The sequence below is a fragment of the Lissotriton helveticus genome, chromosome 9 (genome assembly GCF_964261635.1).
Source record: "Lissotriton helveticus chromosome 9, aLisHel1.1, whole genome shotgun sequence".
NCBI classification, from domain to species: domain Eukaryota; kingdom Metazoa; phylum Chordata; class Amphibia; order Caudata; family Salamandridae; genus Lissotriton; species Lissotriton helveticus.
Genome location: NC_136070.1, coordinates 1,288,228,622 through 1,288,243,646, shown reverse-complemented (window position 1 = coordinate 1,288,243,646; position 15,025 = coordinate 1,288,228,622). Strand labels below are relative to the sequence as shown.

Genomic DNA, 15,025 nt, shown 5'->3' with positions numbered 1-15,025 from the left:
GAAGAGGAGTGTCATCAATAGTTTTAGTCTGCTAATGCATGCAAACAATATTTTTACATGCTTGTGTTTGCATGGGTTAGCACTGACCTATTGGATTTTCCAAGAGGTGGCAAGAACAGCAGACAAAGAAAAGAAATATTGTGGACAGGTTAATGGCTAATCATACAACTGAAGTTATAAAAGATTCTCTCAGCCCGATCACCTTGACCAGTAAAAAATATTGAACATTGTCGAGACACTTTAATTTCCAATGATACGTTGATGAGTGCGATTGAGAATTGGCATTCCCTAGCACAATTTACGGGCCCTAGGGGGGCACCAAGAGAGATTGTCTCAACGCGGGTGGTCGCGAAGGTTCATGGTGAGAAAGCTGCAGCTCAAGTAGAAAATCTACTCAAGCCGCAGCAAAGAGCAGAGCCCTCCATCGCACCTCGTGGTGCCTTTTGCATCGATTTTGCAGCTCGAAAAAAGCTTCCAGCGCTAAACGTACCATGACCAGCGTTATGTGCCGATTTCCACCCGTTTGTGGAACTCGGCGGAATCTCATGGAGTTTTCATGTAACTCTGCGGAATTCTGCGGGGTTGAAACTCTGCAAGTTCGCCCACCCCTAGGGACAGGTTAACAACGCCCAGCGATAATTATCGCTGGCCGTGCTTAGCGATAGTTATATTATCGCAGGCTATCTCTGGTACCTATCGCCCTGGTAGCGTGTAATTAACAACGCGTTACTCCAGGGTGATAAAAATTCCAGAGATAGCGAGGTCATTTCCCTTTTGCAGGGAACATCGCTGGTTTTCCAGCGATGTTCCCTGCAAAAGGGCGATAACCTTGCTGATACGACCCACAGGGTCGTATCAGCATAATCCATCCCCTATGTTAGGGATGGCTAAATCAGGATTTTAGCAGACATAACAATTTGGCGAAAACTGCAGTTTTTGCCAAAATCTAACATGTGCTAAAATCATGTGGGCTGCCTTGTAAATATTACGATATAAACATCCGTGATATTTGCAAGGTAGTCCATCCGGGGTACGCCCAGTAACGCCTCCCTTTGCATCTCATTGGAGATGCAAAGGGAGGCGTTGGAGAAAAGGGTGCTAACATGTGATTATGCATGTTAGCACCCTCTTGTAAATATGGCGCTGGTTTTATCTCCACTTTTTTTGCTTTGTACGCCAAAAAAGCGGAGATAAAGCCCTTGTAAAAATGCCCCCTAATTTTTTGCACCTGCTTTCCTTTTGAAAATGAAGCCTTAACCTTCCCTTCTCGAAGGAACAATTCAAAATACAGCCTAGAACGAGTTGCAAGTGTGGGCACATCTGCACAACCTGTTGGGGTGCTCTGCAAGCAAGAAAGCCAAACAGAAATAGGGCCTTCATCCTTCAATGAGCAGAATCCATAATGTGTTTATGGGTGTAATTCAGACCAAATCTTGAGTCAGTAATATCGACTGACACAATTATCGAGTTGGAAATATTGTGACACAGAAATAACGTGAGCAAGAACATCGTGGAGAATAATATCGATTTCAAGGTAAGTGATATTGATGTTAAAAATATTGTTGTTAATAATATCGATTTTTGATCATTTTTGTGTATTTTAATATATATGTTAATTGCATATGCTTTCAAATGTTTGTTTAAATATTGTTCGTTTTTGCTTATGGTTTGTAAATTAATAGTAGTTTTAAATTTATCGTAATAGTTTCTTGTTATGTTTACCACTATAGTGGGTTGTGGGGTTTATAGGGTAATAGGGTGGGAAGTTAATTAATTAACAATATTTAGTATATATGTTTTTTATTATTGTTAAATATGTAATTGATAATTATCTATGTTAATTGTATAATTAATATTTTTTAGTGAAGTTTTAGGTGCAGGTTGTGGGTTTTGTAGGGGTATACGGTGTAAAGTGAATTCATTATAATTAATTAGGTATAATTCATTTATTCTTAGTTAAATAGTAATAATAATTGTTTAATTGATTATTAATTATGTACATTCTTAACTTTTTAAAAGATTTATATATTAGGTGTTGGTTGTTTGTTTTGTACGGATAAAGGGTGGAAAGGTAATTTTATGTAATTCAGCATTATGATTTTAATATTTAATTATGTAAAATGTGTAAATGTTATAAATTTAAATATACATTTTACATGTGTGGTGTGCAGGTTGTAGAGGTATGGAGTAGAATGTTATGTAAGTAATAACATTAAAAAGAGTTACAAAAATTATTGTAGTTTATTATTGTATGTGTTAATTGTATTATGTTTTTTAATTGTAAATAATATTGTATTTATTGGTTGTGATTATTTTGACAATAGATTTTGGTATTTTGATAAAATTAATATTTGTACTAATTTATTATATGACTGGAGTGGGAGTAGTACATTTTACCCCTCCGCAATCCATCACTTTCCCTACAGTTGCACTCATTGGAGTGGGAATAGTACATTTTACCCTGCCAACATCCAACACTTTACCTACTGTTGCATTGACTGTAGTGGGATTTGTAACTTTGCCTACTAGTCATAAGCTGTGGTGGATATAGTATATGTATTAATTTTAAGACTTTGTACTTTACTTTATAATGTTCAAAGTTATATTCATATGTTTTTGGTTATTTAAATTATAATATTTGTCATTATTAATGTTTTTAATAGTTTATTTATGTTTAGTAAATTCAAATGTTTAATTTTGTTAGAGTTTTTCATTTGTAATAAAAAAATTAAAAACATATTTTATGTTATCAGATATATGTATTTATATTTAAAAAAGTATTAAAAATTAATATGAATGAAAATTCTTAATTTAGTTATATTTTTAAATTAGTTATATGTAAATAAAAATATGTATAATAATATATACGTTTGTTCTAATTTTTTTAAATAATGATATTTTTAAAAACAATTATAAAATAGATTTTATTTTCATTATATCAGTATTAATATTTAATGTCATTAATGTTTATTATTTAAATGTATATATAATTAAAAATCGATATTTTAGATAACTATATTAGTAAACCAATATTTATTTTCAATATTTTTGTCAGTAAAAGCTCTGTTTCTGCATGGTCAGGTTTTTAACCTCCGATACATTTCTTACCGCCTCTGGAAATAATGGAGTACGATGCAACTTCTGTCTCCCCCGTTTCACTGACCAGCATTGTTTATCAGAGAGACCACTAACCCCATGAGAGAGGAGAAGAAACATTGACAGCATCCTGCGGATCAGGATGTGTTAGGGAAGGTTTCTGATGACCACACTTCCTCACGGCATGCTTCACACATTCACTTGTACATGCGGGTCCACACGTGTCTACATTTACACGCACCAGTTTCTGGCAGATTTATAGTAAGTGACCATGAATGCTGCACACTTTTTTCTGAACAGTTAAAATGTCACTGCATGAAAACTGCACCAAATTACAGCTGAAGGGTACCGTGTATGCGAAAGCATACCTCTCATATCTCGCCTAGTGACTTACCTTATTAATGATGTAAATGATGCCGTTGACAGCAGGAATGTCGCCTACCACGATGCTCGAGTTGTCAATCATGACCGTCTGGAAGGAAATCAAAGTAAAAGTGATAGTTTATCAATAAATGTGCTGCTGACATCAGAATCTGTATTGAAACCTTTGGGTTGTAGAGTGTTGAGAAGTGTGATCCAGTCGAAGGTCATGTCAGGACACTGAAAGACTCGTGAACTCACTAGCACAGAATGAGGAGAGACCGTGGCACTTCTGTGGCTCACCCACCCTCTACGTCTCCTGGTGGACCGTGCAGATGAGCAGCGAGGACAGACCCAGCATCCCATGCACGGAGTCACCTGTTATGACTCAACACATCCCTTCTCTTCTCAAACCACACGCACCCTGCCAGGACCGTCAATGCTCTCTGGTTTGATGCAGTCTGGAGATGTTTGCCAGACACATAGAAGCATCATTTGTAGTGAAGGTGAAACTCCTTACTCAAAGGCATGACTGGAGTACAGGAAGATGAAGCTACAAGAGTGCCAAGAAGCCATTGTATAAACACACCACCTCTTACTGTAGAGGATCAGTGCATTCTGCCAAATACCAAGCACTGTCCGCCAGGACAAGGCCCTACAGAGCATCTGCATTTATTTGCCCCATTGGGTTCTCTGTTTTAATTCAGACGGTTTCATCCAATTGGCAACATGAGTAATGGACGTATGAGACCAGCTCTACACCCTGTATCACGATGAGTGTAATAGAATGGTATTCCACAATCAGCCACGGCTTTCATACTTGCTCTTCTATTGAGCGCCGCTTACTATTGTCACTACCTACTAGGTATACCTGTCTCAGGAAGATTGTTAACATTACTCCATGCCCAGCTTGAAGCTCCACGGGCTCAGCCCACCTCCTCCTACTGACATCACTCTAGTTGACTGTCTCAGAGGGAGGACAGTAGAGGGCTCACAAAGCCTCCTGAGAGCTGTATATTTCTACATGTACTGGATCTAAAAGTGATTTTAATTCCAGACACTCTAGCACCTCTTAGACTAAACCTTGGCTGCTCGACATCACTCACCTTGGAGAGTGAAGCATTACGAAGGCACATGTTAGTTATCCAGTCGAAACGCAACACCACCTAAGGCAGTGGGGCAACAGTGGTAATCAGCAGCACGCTCCACAGATACCAGTACCCAGAGATGGAGTCTTAAAGAGGCCACTCTATATAGCCGTACCACAGCATCACCAATGCAGAATGCCCAGTCTTCCCTAGGATAGAACCAGAGCTCACTCAGTAAGAGTGGCTGCTCAGCACTTACACCACAGAGCCCCATCACTGCTCATCAAAACGCAAGTGTAAATAGCTTGAAAGAAGATGGCGAACCAGCAATAACCACACTGACGTAGCCACCTTCAAATCAGCCCTCAACAACTACCATCGACAGATCACAGTGACAAAAAAGAGACCCGGACCCACCAGATCAATACCAGCGCCAACCAAACCATCAGATAACTATTTTAGTAAAGCAATATTTATGTTCAATATTTTTGTCATTTTAATTATAAGCATAAGTAGTCAAAAATGTTAACTTCAATGTTTTTGTCTGGATATTTCTGTATGTAGATGTTTTTTGACTCAATATTTTGTCACTGAACCATTTCGGGGTACATAAAGTTGTTCTTTAAGAGAGCTTTTACTGCCCAGATCTGGGAGGGAAGTCTGTCTATGATTCACAGAGATGTTCTCTCCTGCGATTGTAAACAATCAGCCAGGTGTCGGCATCACGCTGTCGAGAGTCTCAGTTCAGTATTAAAGTACAAGGAGCCCGGGTCTGACCGCTTCCTACATTGAAGAGCCAGGTGGCTCTGTTACAGCTGCTGTCATGAACAAATATCAGTATTTCCACCACAACATTGCCCTATCTTTCAAGCAAAAAAGAGGCCCGGACCCACCAGATCAATACCAGCGCCAACCAAACCAAGGAACTTGTCACCATTGTCAGAGAGTTCACCTCCCCTTCAGCCACTGAACTCTGATCGCTGCAACAGACGACATCCGCACCCTACTCGACAGAGGAGAATCAGCCGCCCTGATCCTGACTGACCTCTCCGCCACCTTCGACACGGACGCCCACCACACACTCATCGATCGCATAAACCAGATTGGTATAACAGATGACATGCTCAGATAGATTTCATCCTTTCTCACACAAACACCCAGAAAGTCCACCTCCCTCCCTTCACATAGCAAGCCAAGTACAACATCTGTGGCATTTCCCAAGGTTCATCCCTCAGCCGAACACTCTTCAACGTCTACATGAATCCACTCGCAGACTTCGTCAGATCACACCACATCAACAACATCAACAACATCTACAACGACAACACACAGCTCATCCTATTGCTCTCTGACAACCCCTCTGCAATGAAGACCAACTTCCACAACTGCATGAAGGACGTCTCAGCATGGATGAAGGACAACTGCCTAAAACTTAACACAGGCAAGACGGACGTTTTCAACTTCAGTAAACACATCGCTCTCCGGAACAACTCCTGGTGGCCATCAAACCTCAAAGCTACACTTCCATGTCCCCTCAGGAACCTTCGATCCGCACACCTCTTCCTCGCACAGCTCCCTGACATACTCCAGTACCGCACCAGAGGACATTCCTTGTCCCATCTCGCTGCCAAAGTATGGATCACTCTCCCCTTCTACCTCTGCACCTTGCCCTCGCTGACTGAGTCCAGGAAGGCGTTCATTACCTAACTCTTCAAATAAGACCTGCAGAAAGCACCTGGATACCCTCGTGGGTGACAAGCAGCACTCGATAAATACTACTTGATTAATTGATTGATTACTACCTCTACACAGAACCGGAGCGCCCTCACTTAGAGTGGCTGCTCCGCACTTCCACTGCAGAGACCATCATTGCCCCGACTCAGAGCCAGAGCCAGACCTCACTCGATGTGATAAGGGTCAATGTGATACTTATCAGGCAGCTTCTTGCATTTACCATTGACTTTGACATGCTCACTTATCTACTGCATTTATCGGGGGAAGCTTTCTTACACAAATATCCATTCTCCTAATATCCAGAGGACCACATCAATCTCTGCTTCGAAAAGGGACGTCAAGAATACTCCCTAAAAGACCTCACAGACATAACGCCATCTCGCGGAATACCTCGATCTCATTAAGTCTGACATGTTCTTTGCTTGTCTCACAGTTATTGTGTCCAGGGCACTGACACTCTAAAACCTGCATAAATAAACAAATACAAGTAAAGAGAAGGACAGTGACTGAGGGGGACTAGCTGTAGTCCTTTGTGTTCCACATTTGAATGCGATGTGCATTTGTGGAGCCCCTGTGACCTGCAATTCTCCATTAGGGGAGGGTCTAGATCTTAAATCCATACTACTATTATAAAGAGAGAGCTGAAATCTTTGAGGCGGGTAAACTCAAGAAGTACAGCACCAATCACCACACCCAATACAGCATTGGAAAGGGGAGTTGCAGCAGATGGACAGAGGCTATACAGGTGACCACCATATACATTAGAAACATCAAAGAACCTTAGGGGTAAAGTAGTCCCTTGTGGGCGTGGGCGTTGGCGTGGGTGTGTCGGGGGCGTGTTCGTGGGCATGTCAAACTACACACATTTTACTTTGTGGCCGTAACCGTTGTCAGAGGGGCATGGGCGTGTCAAACTACACACTCAGAGGGCCGTGGGCATGTTGGGGGTGTGGTGGTAGCCGTGTCAAAGTACACACATTATACTTTGTGAGTGGGGCGTACCACAACAGCGTTCTCAGAGGGGCGTGCCACAAATTTTATAACAAAAAAAATGGCCGCGTCATTCAGTCGCACGCCTTTCCATTCACGAGTTACAGTCACTTCTCACACGTCCGTATAGAAGACACAAGGTGCGCCGCATTCACGCACATTGCCATTCAGGCGGCGTTAATAACATATGTTGCAAAGCAACCTTTGTGGGCATAAGCGTTACCGATCTCAACCGGGGATAGACGCAGGCGTCTCAGAATGCACACGCCCACACGTCTCAGAATGCATACGCCCACACACAACAACTCTGAACAGCACGCACACCTCACGACGTGCGCAAACGCTAATCTCACTGTGATGAGATTAGCGTTCGTGCACGTTGTGAGGTGTGCGTGCCCTTCAGCGTTGTTGTGTGTGGGCGTGTGCATTCTAAGACGCCTGTTGCATTGAAAAGCGGCGGGGTAGCGTCCGGTAAAGTTTGCCGTCCTTCAGGTAAATCTTTTTTATACCCGGACAACGTCGGGACAGGCAGCTAGTGATATATATACGCAGATGAAATGGATCATTCCACACTCATCCATCTTCACGCTCATCACTTACGCCGTTGCTGCTTGTAATCTCCCACTTGGTTCGGGGGCTCAGTGTCGACAGCTCTTGACCAATGTATTCCTTGAGCTGGTCAACGACGAAGGAACCTCGAAGGAAATGTGCTCTGGGAAAAAGGAAATACTGGTGTTACCACCTGTCATGTAAATGAGCATACTTACAGTAATACAAGTAAACCAACACACAAAGTCCTAGTGCACATCATTATTTAAACTCCTGCCCTGCCTGTGTGAAGAGGTTTGGAAAACACTGAATAATGCGGCCATAGCTCATGCTAGAGGCATCTGCAATGTTACCTTCTGAAGCTGTTTCTGAGGACTTTTCTCTGCTTACATGTCAGGGTATGATCAGCCCCGGGCGCTTTTACAATTACTAAAGGGACAAGTGGATAAACTGCTCATAAAATCTTCCTACTGAAAACGTGCACATGTTTGTGTTCTCCTATTCAAATGTTAATATTCATTATGGTGCCCTCAGAGGGTTAAGTATGATGCTTTACAAGTGGGCCAGCCCTGTAGTGAGATGATATTGCTTGCTAGCCGTCGAGTTATCACATCTCCTTTAATCACATTCTGATGAACGTGGAAATGTCCCTTTCTCCGAATGCCTATTATTCTTTGAGTATCTTATAATGAAGGCTACCTCATAGGTTATAGTCTCCTTTATTCAGAAATATAGCAACATTTTAGTTTTTTTAAAAATTCATCATTATAGATGAACAAAGATATATTTCACAATTTTTTCATTTTGAAAGTTACTGTGTGCCTACTCCCAAATTTTTTTTAAAGCCAAAAAAGCGGAGATAAACCCCCTTGATAATATGCCCCTGTGTGCCTACTCCCAAACACCAGCTTGTTCTGATCTCAAGTGTATTTAGCCAATTCTAAACCTGGCGATGAAACACCTGTTCCTGCTCTTTACCTCGTGGATCACTGAATTTGATGCCACGAGTCTAGATGGACAATGATCCTCTAGATCCGTTTTTTTTCTAAATAAGAAAATACGGAATTTGTAGCCCTGACACATGACATTTGTATTTATGTCACTTGTAATACAGCCCTAAAAAGTGAGCATTAAGGGTCCTCTTACGATGTCGGGTGGGCACCATCCCGGAAACGGGACCTACCGACCGGTCAGCAGTCCCGACCGCCTTATCATGATGCGACCTAACATGTTAGGTCGCATACTCCCATTTTTCTATGGGAGCTCCTGTCAGCCGTAAACCAGACCTAACGCATGGAAGCCCAACATGGAAAGGCTGCCGGAGACCGAGTATCGTAATTCCAAAGGCGGAAAGGCCGCCCTTTGAGATTACGGGCCGGCCTCCAACTGGCTGACAGGCTCCTTGAGTCCACATCGGAAGCCATCCGGAATAACTGGCCGGTTTAATATCCGACCACCAGCATTGTAATGTGACGGTCGGAAATTAAACTGAGATGCGGCCCCTAAGTATTCATCTAGTACATGGCTGTTAGGGACATCCAGCAACTGCAGTCTTTCTATTTATATAAAGGCACTGAAATAATGTCCTTTTCAAACAGGCATTTTCCACTCCAGGAACTGATAATTGATCATATATTCCATCATTCTGCAGCCATTATTTAACCACAGGGGCGCACTGTGGGGCATATTAGCAAGGGCAGTATCACCGCTTTAGCGGCACTTTTTACCGATAAAGAGGTCATGTTTTTATCTCCCTGTCAGCAAGCTGTCGCTAACTGTTAGCGACAGCTTCATGGCGAAAGCGACCGTTTTCGGAGCCGCTTTCCATGTTAGCGATATTTATCGCTAATGACATGCAAAGTAGGCGTTCCCAACCAAAAGTCTACAATAACGGGCGCTAAGAGACCTACCCCCTATTAGCAATGAGGCCCCGGAACCGGTTAACGATGACAAAAGTCACGCTAACCAGATTCATCGCTGGTATTTTTACACCTGCTCAGAACACTACTTACCTATCTACACAATGGGAGTCTGGGGCTGAATCCACCAGGGCATATCAGCAAGCATTCCGCTATCGCTGGCCTATTTGCGCTGAATTCCATGCAATGAACAGGCATTTCACCACTATCGCTAGATTAATTATCGCATTTGAGATACGCGTTGCTTATAACGTGCTAGCTCGGTGATAAAATTCAGCGATAGAAAAATGTGTGCTAAGCGCGCTTTGTGATATTTATCGCAAAGCGTTGCTAATATGCCCCTGTGTTTTTTATTAGACATTTGGGACATCATCACAGCTGCTATGACATATAAGCGCAGCAGTGGAAGGGAGGGGCGTTCACTGTCCGACTGCTGAATACCTCAGCAGCTGTGAGGAGCCCTTCTCCGATGCAGAAACAGTTAAAAGCCTGTAAGAATATATGCCAAGCTGTCAATTCTCCTTAGGGTTTTTCAATATCTGGGTCTGGATTCAGAGGCATCTCTGGACTCAGGGCCCTGTGGGGCTGTTAAACACCCCAAAGTGCATAGGGCAGATCTGACTGAGGCACAGCAAAGGGTCACAGAGTTTGCACCAGTGACAAACGTCGAATGCCACAAGTGGCCTTCACAGTGGAGTTCTATCACTCCCAGGACTGACTATGAAACACAGCTTTGGTGCTACCATGGCAACTCTGTCTGCAGGAGGCCGCAGCTGCAGGAAGCACATGAGGATAAGCCATTCCGACATTTTTAAAAACATGTTTGCAATATTAGTTAAGACATTTCTAAAATGGGACTAGAAACCCACAAGGTACAGGTGCATAATATGTACAAGTAAGACATGTCGAATATGAAGCTGGGTGTCTCTGCAGCAGCAGGATTGGAAAGTGTTCTTTACTACAGAAGCTCGTGTGGCTTTCTATTTTTTACCAATGCCTGCTTTAAATATAAACCCTTTATTTACCTAACTTGGGGAAGCGAATGCTAGAAATTCAATGTTTGCTCTATGCTGCAATTTAAGAACTTTATTTAAAGATGGTTTCTCTGCCTGAGACTGGACTGCCTCCTTCCGGAATCTTTCAGGACCCTGCCCCCCACAGTGACTCTCATTAGACTCCCACAGTCCGAAAGGTAAGATGTGTGAAAGTTATGTTATAGGCATGTTTGCATCAGCCTTTTGGGATTATGGAGCATAAGACAGTCCAGTGAGACAAGAATGAAATCTATTGATTAAAATATATTGGTTTAAAGATAAGTTTTAAATTATAAAAAGGAAAGGCGGGAGGCTGCCTTGGGCGAGAGAGGGGCATTGCATTTCAGGTTTTGCGCCCGGTGCGGAGACGGCCTGTACCCAATGAGAGGCACACGTAGACCGAGGAAACAAGAGAAGGAACATGTTTTCAGAGTGAAGCTTTAGCTTAGAGCACAGCGAGAGAATGTAGTGGCTAGAAATGTAGGGTACTTACCAAAGACCATTGTATGCACTTAGGACATTGATTTGAAGATCCCTCTGTTGCGTACCGGCAGCCAATGAAGAGCTTTCAAAATAGGTGCAACACGGTAGCGGCTGGAACTACAAAATATTATACGGCTGCTACATTTTGTACAAGCTGAAGGCACTGGCAATGCTTGGAGGGTGAGAAAAAGGAGATTGAGTTGGCATAATCAGTCTTGCCTGGGTTATGGTGTTAAAGGCAGGAAGATGAAAGGTGGAGCACCTGCAATATCATAAGTTGTAGAACGCAGCTGATGGCCACTTTGGAAGGGGGGGAAGAGAAAGAGCAAAATTCAGATGAATGCCTGTTTTTCTTTTTTTTTGCCAAACCGCAGGTGTTGGGCATTGGCCCATCACAGCGGGCCAAGGATCCTGGTCCCACTGGGTAGAATGGGAGGGCGTATGCGGGCCCTTGGTTTCCAGAGGGGTTCGTTTCAAGCAGTTCTGGGACATTCACCATTGAGAAACTGCAAGAAGTTATTCAACTGTTGAAGGTTGACATTAGAGCAGAGGGCATTTTGTGGGCGAGAGACAGAAAGGATGAAGGGGCAGATTTACAAGCCCCGTACAGCACATTTGCACCGCCGTTGCGTCACTTTTGTGACGCAGCAGTGGCGCAAAGCCAGCGCCATGCTGCGGGGTATCTACAACGTAACGCATCTGGGAGATGCGTCATGTTGTAGAGCCCTGTGCCACATGTAGGCGTTCCGGCACAGGGGTGGGCGTTCCGGCGCAGGAACGCCTCCTATAAGTGGTTGAGTGAAATCTACAAGATTTCACTCAGTCACTTTTAAGGCCATGCTGCGTCAAAACCCAGGCAGGCGTGAGGATTGACGCAGCATGTTAGGCATAGGGGCACCCCGTGCCTTGCTGGAGCTGCGTCGCGACTCCAGCAATGCCCTGCCTTTCTGCCGTGGTTCAAGGGCAGGGGTCAACAGGGGAGCACAAGGGACAGCCATCGAAGAAGGTTCCAGTCGCTGAGGGTCAGTAATGAGGTTAAAGTTGGAGGATAGAATTCAGAAGTTAATCTGCCTAGTGGAATGGCCGGGTTACAGTCATTAGAGAGGAAAACATGCCCCATACGGACGGGAACCCAAATATTGGTGAACCCATTCTCAAACTGCAATTAAACTTTACGCAAAGTTCCGTGAAGGGACAGATGGGGAAAGGAAGAAAAAGGGAATTGTAATTCGGAAAGAACTATAAAAACTTCTTTGGAGAGATTTAGAGGTGAGGCAATGCAGAAAAACGACTTTTTGCCTCCCGGTTTTTAGATTTCTTCGGGACAGTTGTGTAAGATCAGCCTTGTTAAGTTCAGAGGAGTAACGAGATCTCCACTTCTTCTCTGCTTCTTGGGTTCAAGAGTTTTAGGGTTTCCGAGTCAGGAAGAACTACCTGTTGCGACTGGGATGGTCATTGGTTTTCTGACTCTTGGCCAGCAGAGTAGCACTGAGGAAGGCTAAGATGGCGCTGGAGATGCGACTGAATGACATCCATCATAGCTTACAAAAACGGACTTGGCTGTTCCTGGAGAGAAAGGAAGGTACGGTCAAGAATGGGGGAAAAAAATGAGGTAGTGCTCAGTGGAGGGCTACCCTGGGTATCCAATTTGTTTGAATTAATGGCCTCAAACACTCTTGCGAGTGTCATGCTTCATCATTGGCGGCTGCTCCTCGTAGGGCAGGCGGTGCAATGCCCTACGGGCTCACCTCTAGGAGGATCCCGGTAGCGATGGGTAGGCACAACAGAGTTGACCAAGGCCTCGAGAACCATTAAACCTCTTTTGGTTCTCCCCCTTGATGTCACACCTACCGGGTACTGTTGACACCCATACTCCTTGACCTGTAGGCAAGAGCAGTCCAATTCAGGTAGTACAACAAGTAGTAAACTGTATTATTGGTTGACACTTTACCAGGTCATTCCCTTGTGATAGATGTAAATTACTAGGTCCTGAAGAATCGCAGCCAGAGTGCATAAGCGAGAAACATGTCGACCTCACGATACGAATTGTAGTCCTAGATCGTGATACGGAATCCTAATTTCTGGCGATCATAGGCTACCCACTGCTTTTATGTATAGCAGGGGACCACCAGAATAAATTGATCTCCGGTACCTTGTGCTATATTTTAATTCACTCACCTACACTATCCATTCTCTTCCTGGCCCCTCACTTGCACTTCACCCACAGGCCGTTGGAAAAAAGATCTCCGATAAAGAGCCCCTCCTAGAGGTGAGCCCGTAGGGCATTGCACCGCCTGCCCTACGAGGAGCAACCACCAATGATAAAGCATGACACTCGCAAGAGTGTTTGAGGCCATTAATTCCAACAAATTGGATACCCAGGGTAGCCCTCCACTGAGCACTACCTCATTTTCCCCCCCCCTTTCTTGACCGTACCTTCCTTTCTCTCCAGGAACAGCCAAGTCCGTTTTTGTTAGTCACTGTTCCTTGGGGCTCTGACTCTGGCTGGACCTTCCATTCCTCTCTTTTTTTTGGAGTGGTAATCTGAGCCCTAGGATCAACATCTGATCCGTCTCCACCCCTCCTTTGCTATATCCATCATAGCTTCCCAGAGAACAAAGGGGCATATTACCAACAAGTAGCGATATTTATCGCTATATAGTCTTTGCGACGATTTTTTTATCGCTGCCTATCGCTGGATATGTTAGCGGAGAAAACATGCTATTAGCAACGTTTTTCTCCATTGTGCTAAAATATCCAGCGATAGCGGCGAAATGCGTGAATATCGCTGAGAATACAGCGATATTCACGCATTAGCAACGAAATGCTCTTAGCCATGTTATCCACCTCCCATTGGATAACATGGCTAAGAACTGGTCAGAGCAGGCGTTGGTTTTTGGCGATAGCGGGAATATTTCCATCGCTACGCCTGCCTTGCTAATAAGTGATAGCGACGTTAGCGACTGCTTTCAGTCGCTGACAGGTTGGGTACGCCCACTTTGCATGTCATTAGCGCTAAATATCGCTGACATGCAAAGCGGGCCCCAAACCGCTGGTTATCGCCTAAAAACTGTCGCTAACGGCTGTTAGCGACAGCTTGCTAATAGAGCGATAGAATTATCGCCGCTTAGCGGCCGAAAACGGCCGCTAAACCGGCGATAATTGCCTATCCCCACCCTTGGTAATATGCCCCAAATACCCTTATGGGACAACTGATCTGCTAGAAGATGCTGGGGTACCTGCCTGGCCCAAAGGCAGGGTGATGCAAATCGTAGAAACAACCACATATACTTTTCTCTGGGATGTGAGGGCAGAGGAGAGAAAAAGGAATATCAAATGGAAGTACAAATGACAGGCAAGAATTATGATAATATTTAAATACTAAAATAGGACTGTATTTTAGGTTTGCCTTTGATGGCAGTCTTTCTAATTCCTGACCTGTTCCTGCCCTTTCTGGATCTTTTATGGACCCAGAACCAGTCTAGGTTTCTGCTGACAAGAAAAGCAAAGTTTGAGGCCCCAGTGGGATCAAAGAAAACTGGTATCAAACCTTGATGAACCCAAGCTGTGATGAACATGGAAATCCCTGATAAACTTGTCAGTGTGACAAAGCAGGCTGGGAATGATTATTGATCACAGGACAAAGGAGTCACAGTGAAAACAACATTGAGTGTCTCTAACAGAAGGAGCGGTGGGAGCTGAAGAAAGAGAAACTTTTCACTTTCCCGTTTACGTAAACAACGGCAAGCCTTTCAGGCGGAGACATAGCAGT

At 43.8% G+C, this 15,025-nt stretch overlaps 1 protein-coding gene across 1 annotated transcript in view; it reads right to left on the bottom strand.

The window, feature by feature from the left end:
• The window catches only part of STAB1 (stabilin 1), a 769,578-nt gene that overhangs the window by 317,581 nt on the left and 436,972 nt on the right, over positions 1–15,025 (bottom strand). Inside the window, exons 31-32 of the mRNA XM_078661896.1 lie at positions 7,869–7,980; positions 3,491–3,568 (exon numbers count right to left, since the gene is read on the bottom strand). Coding sequence (XP_078518022.1) covers positions 3,491–3,568; positions 7,869–7,980 — 190 coding nt within the window. The remainder of the gene's footprint in view (positions 1–3,490; positions 3,569–7,868; positions 7,981–15,025) is intronic.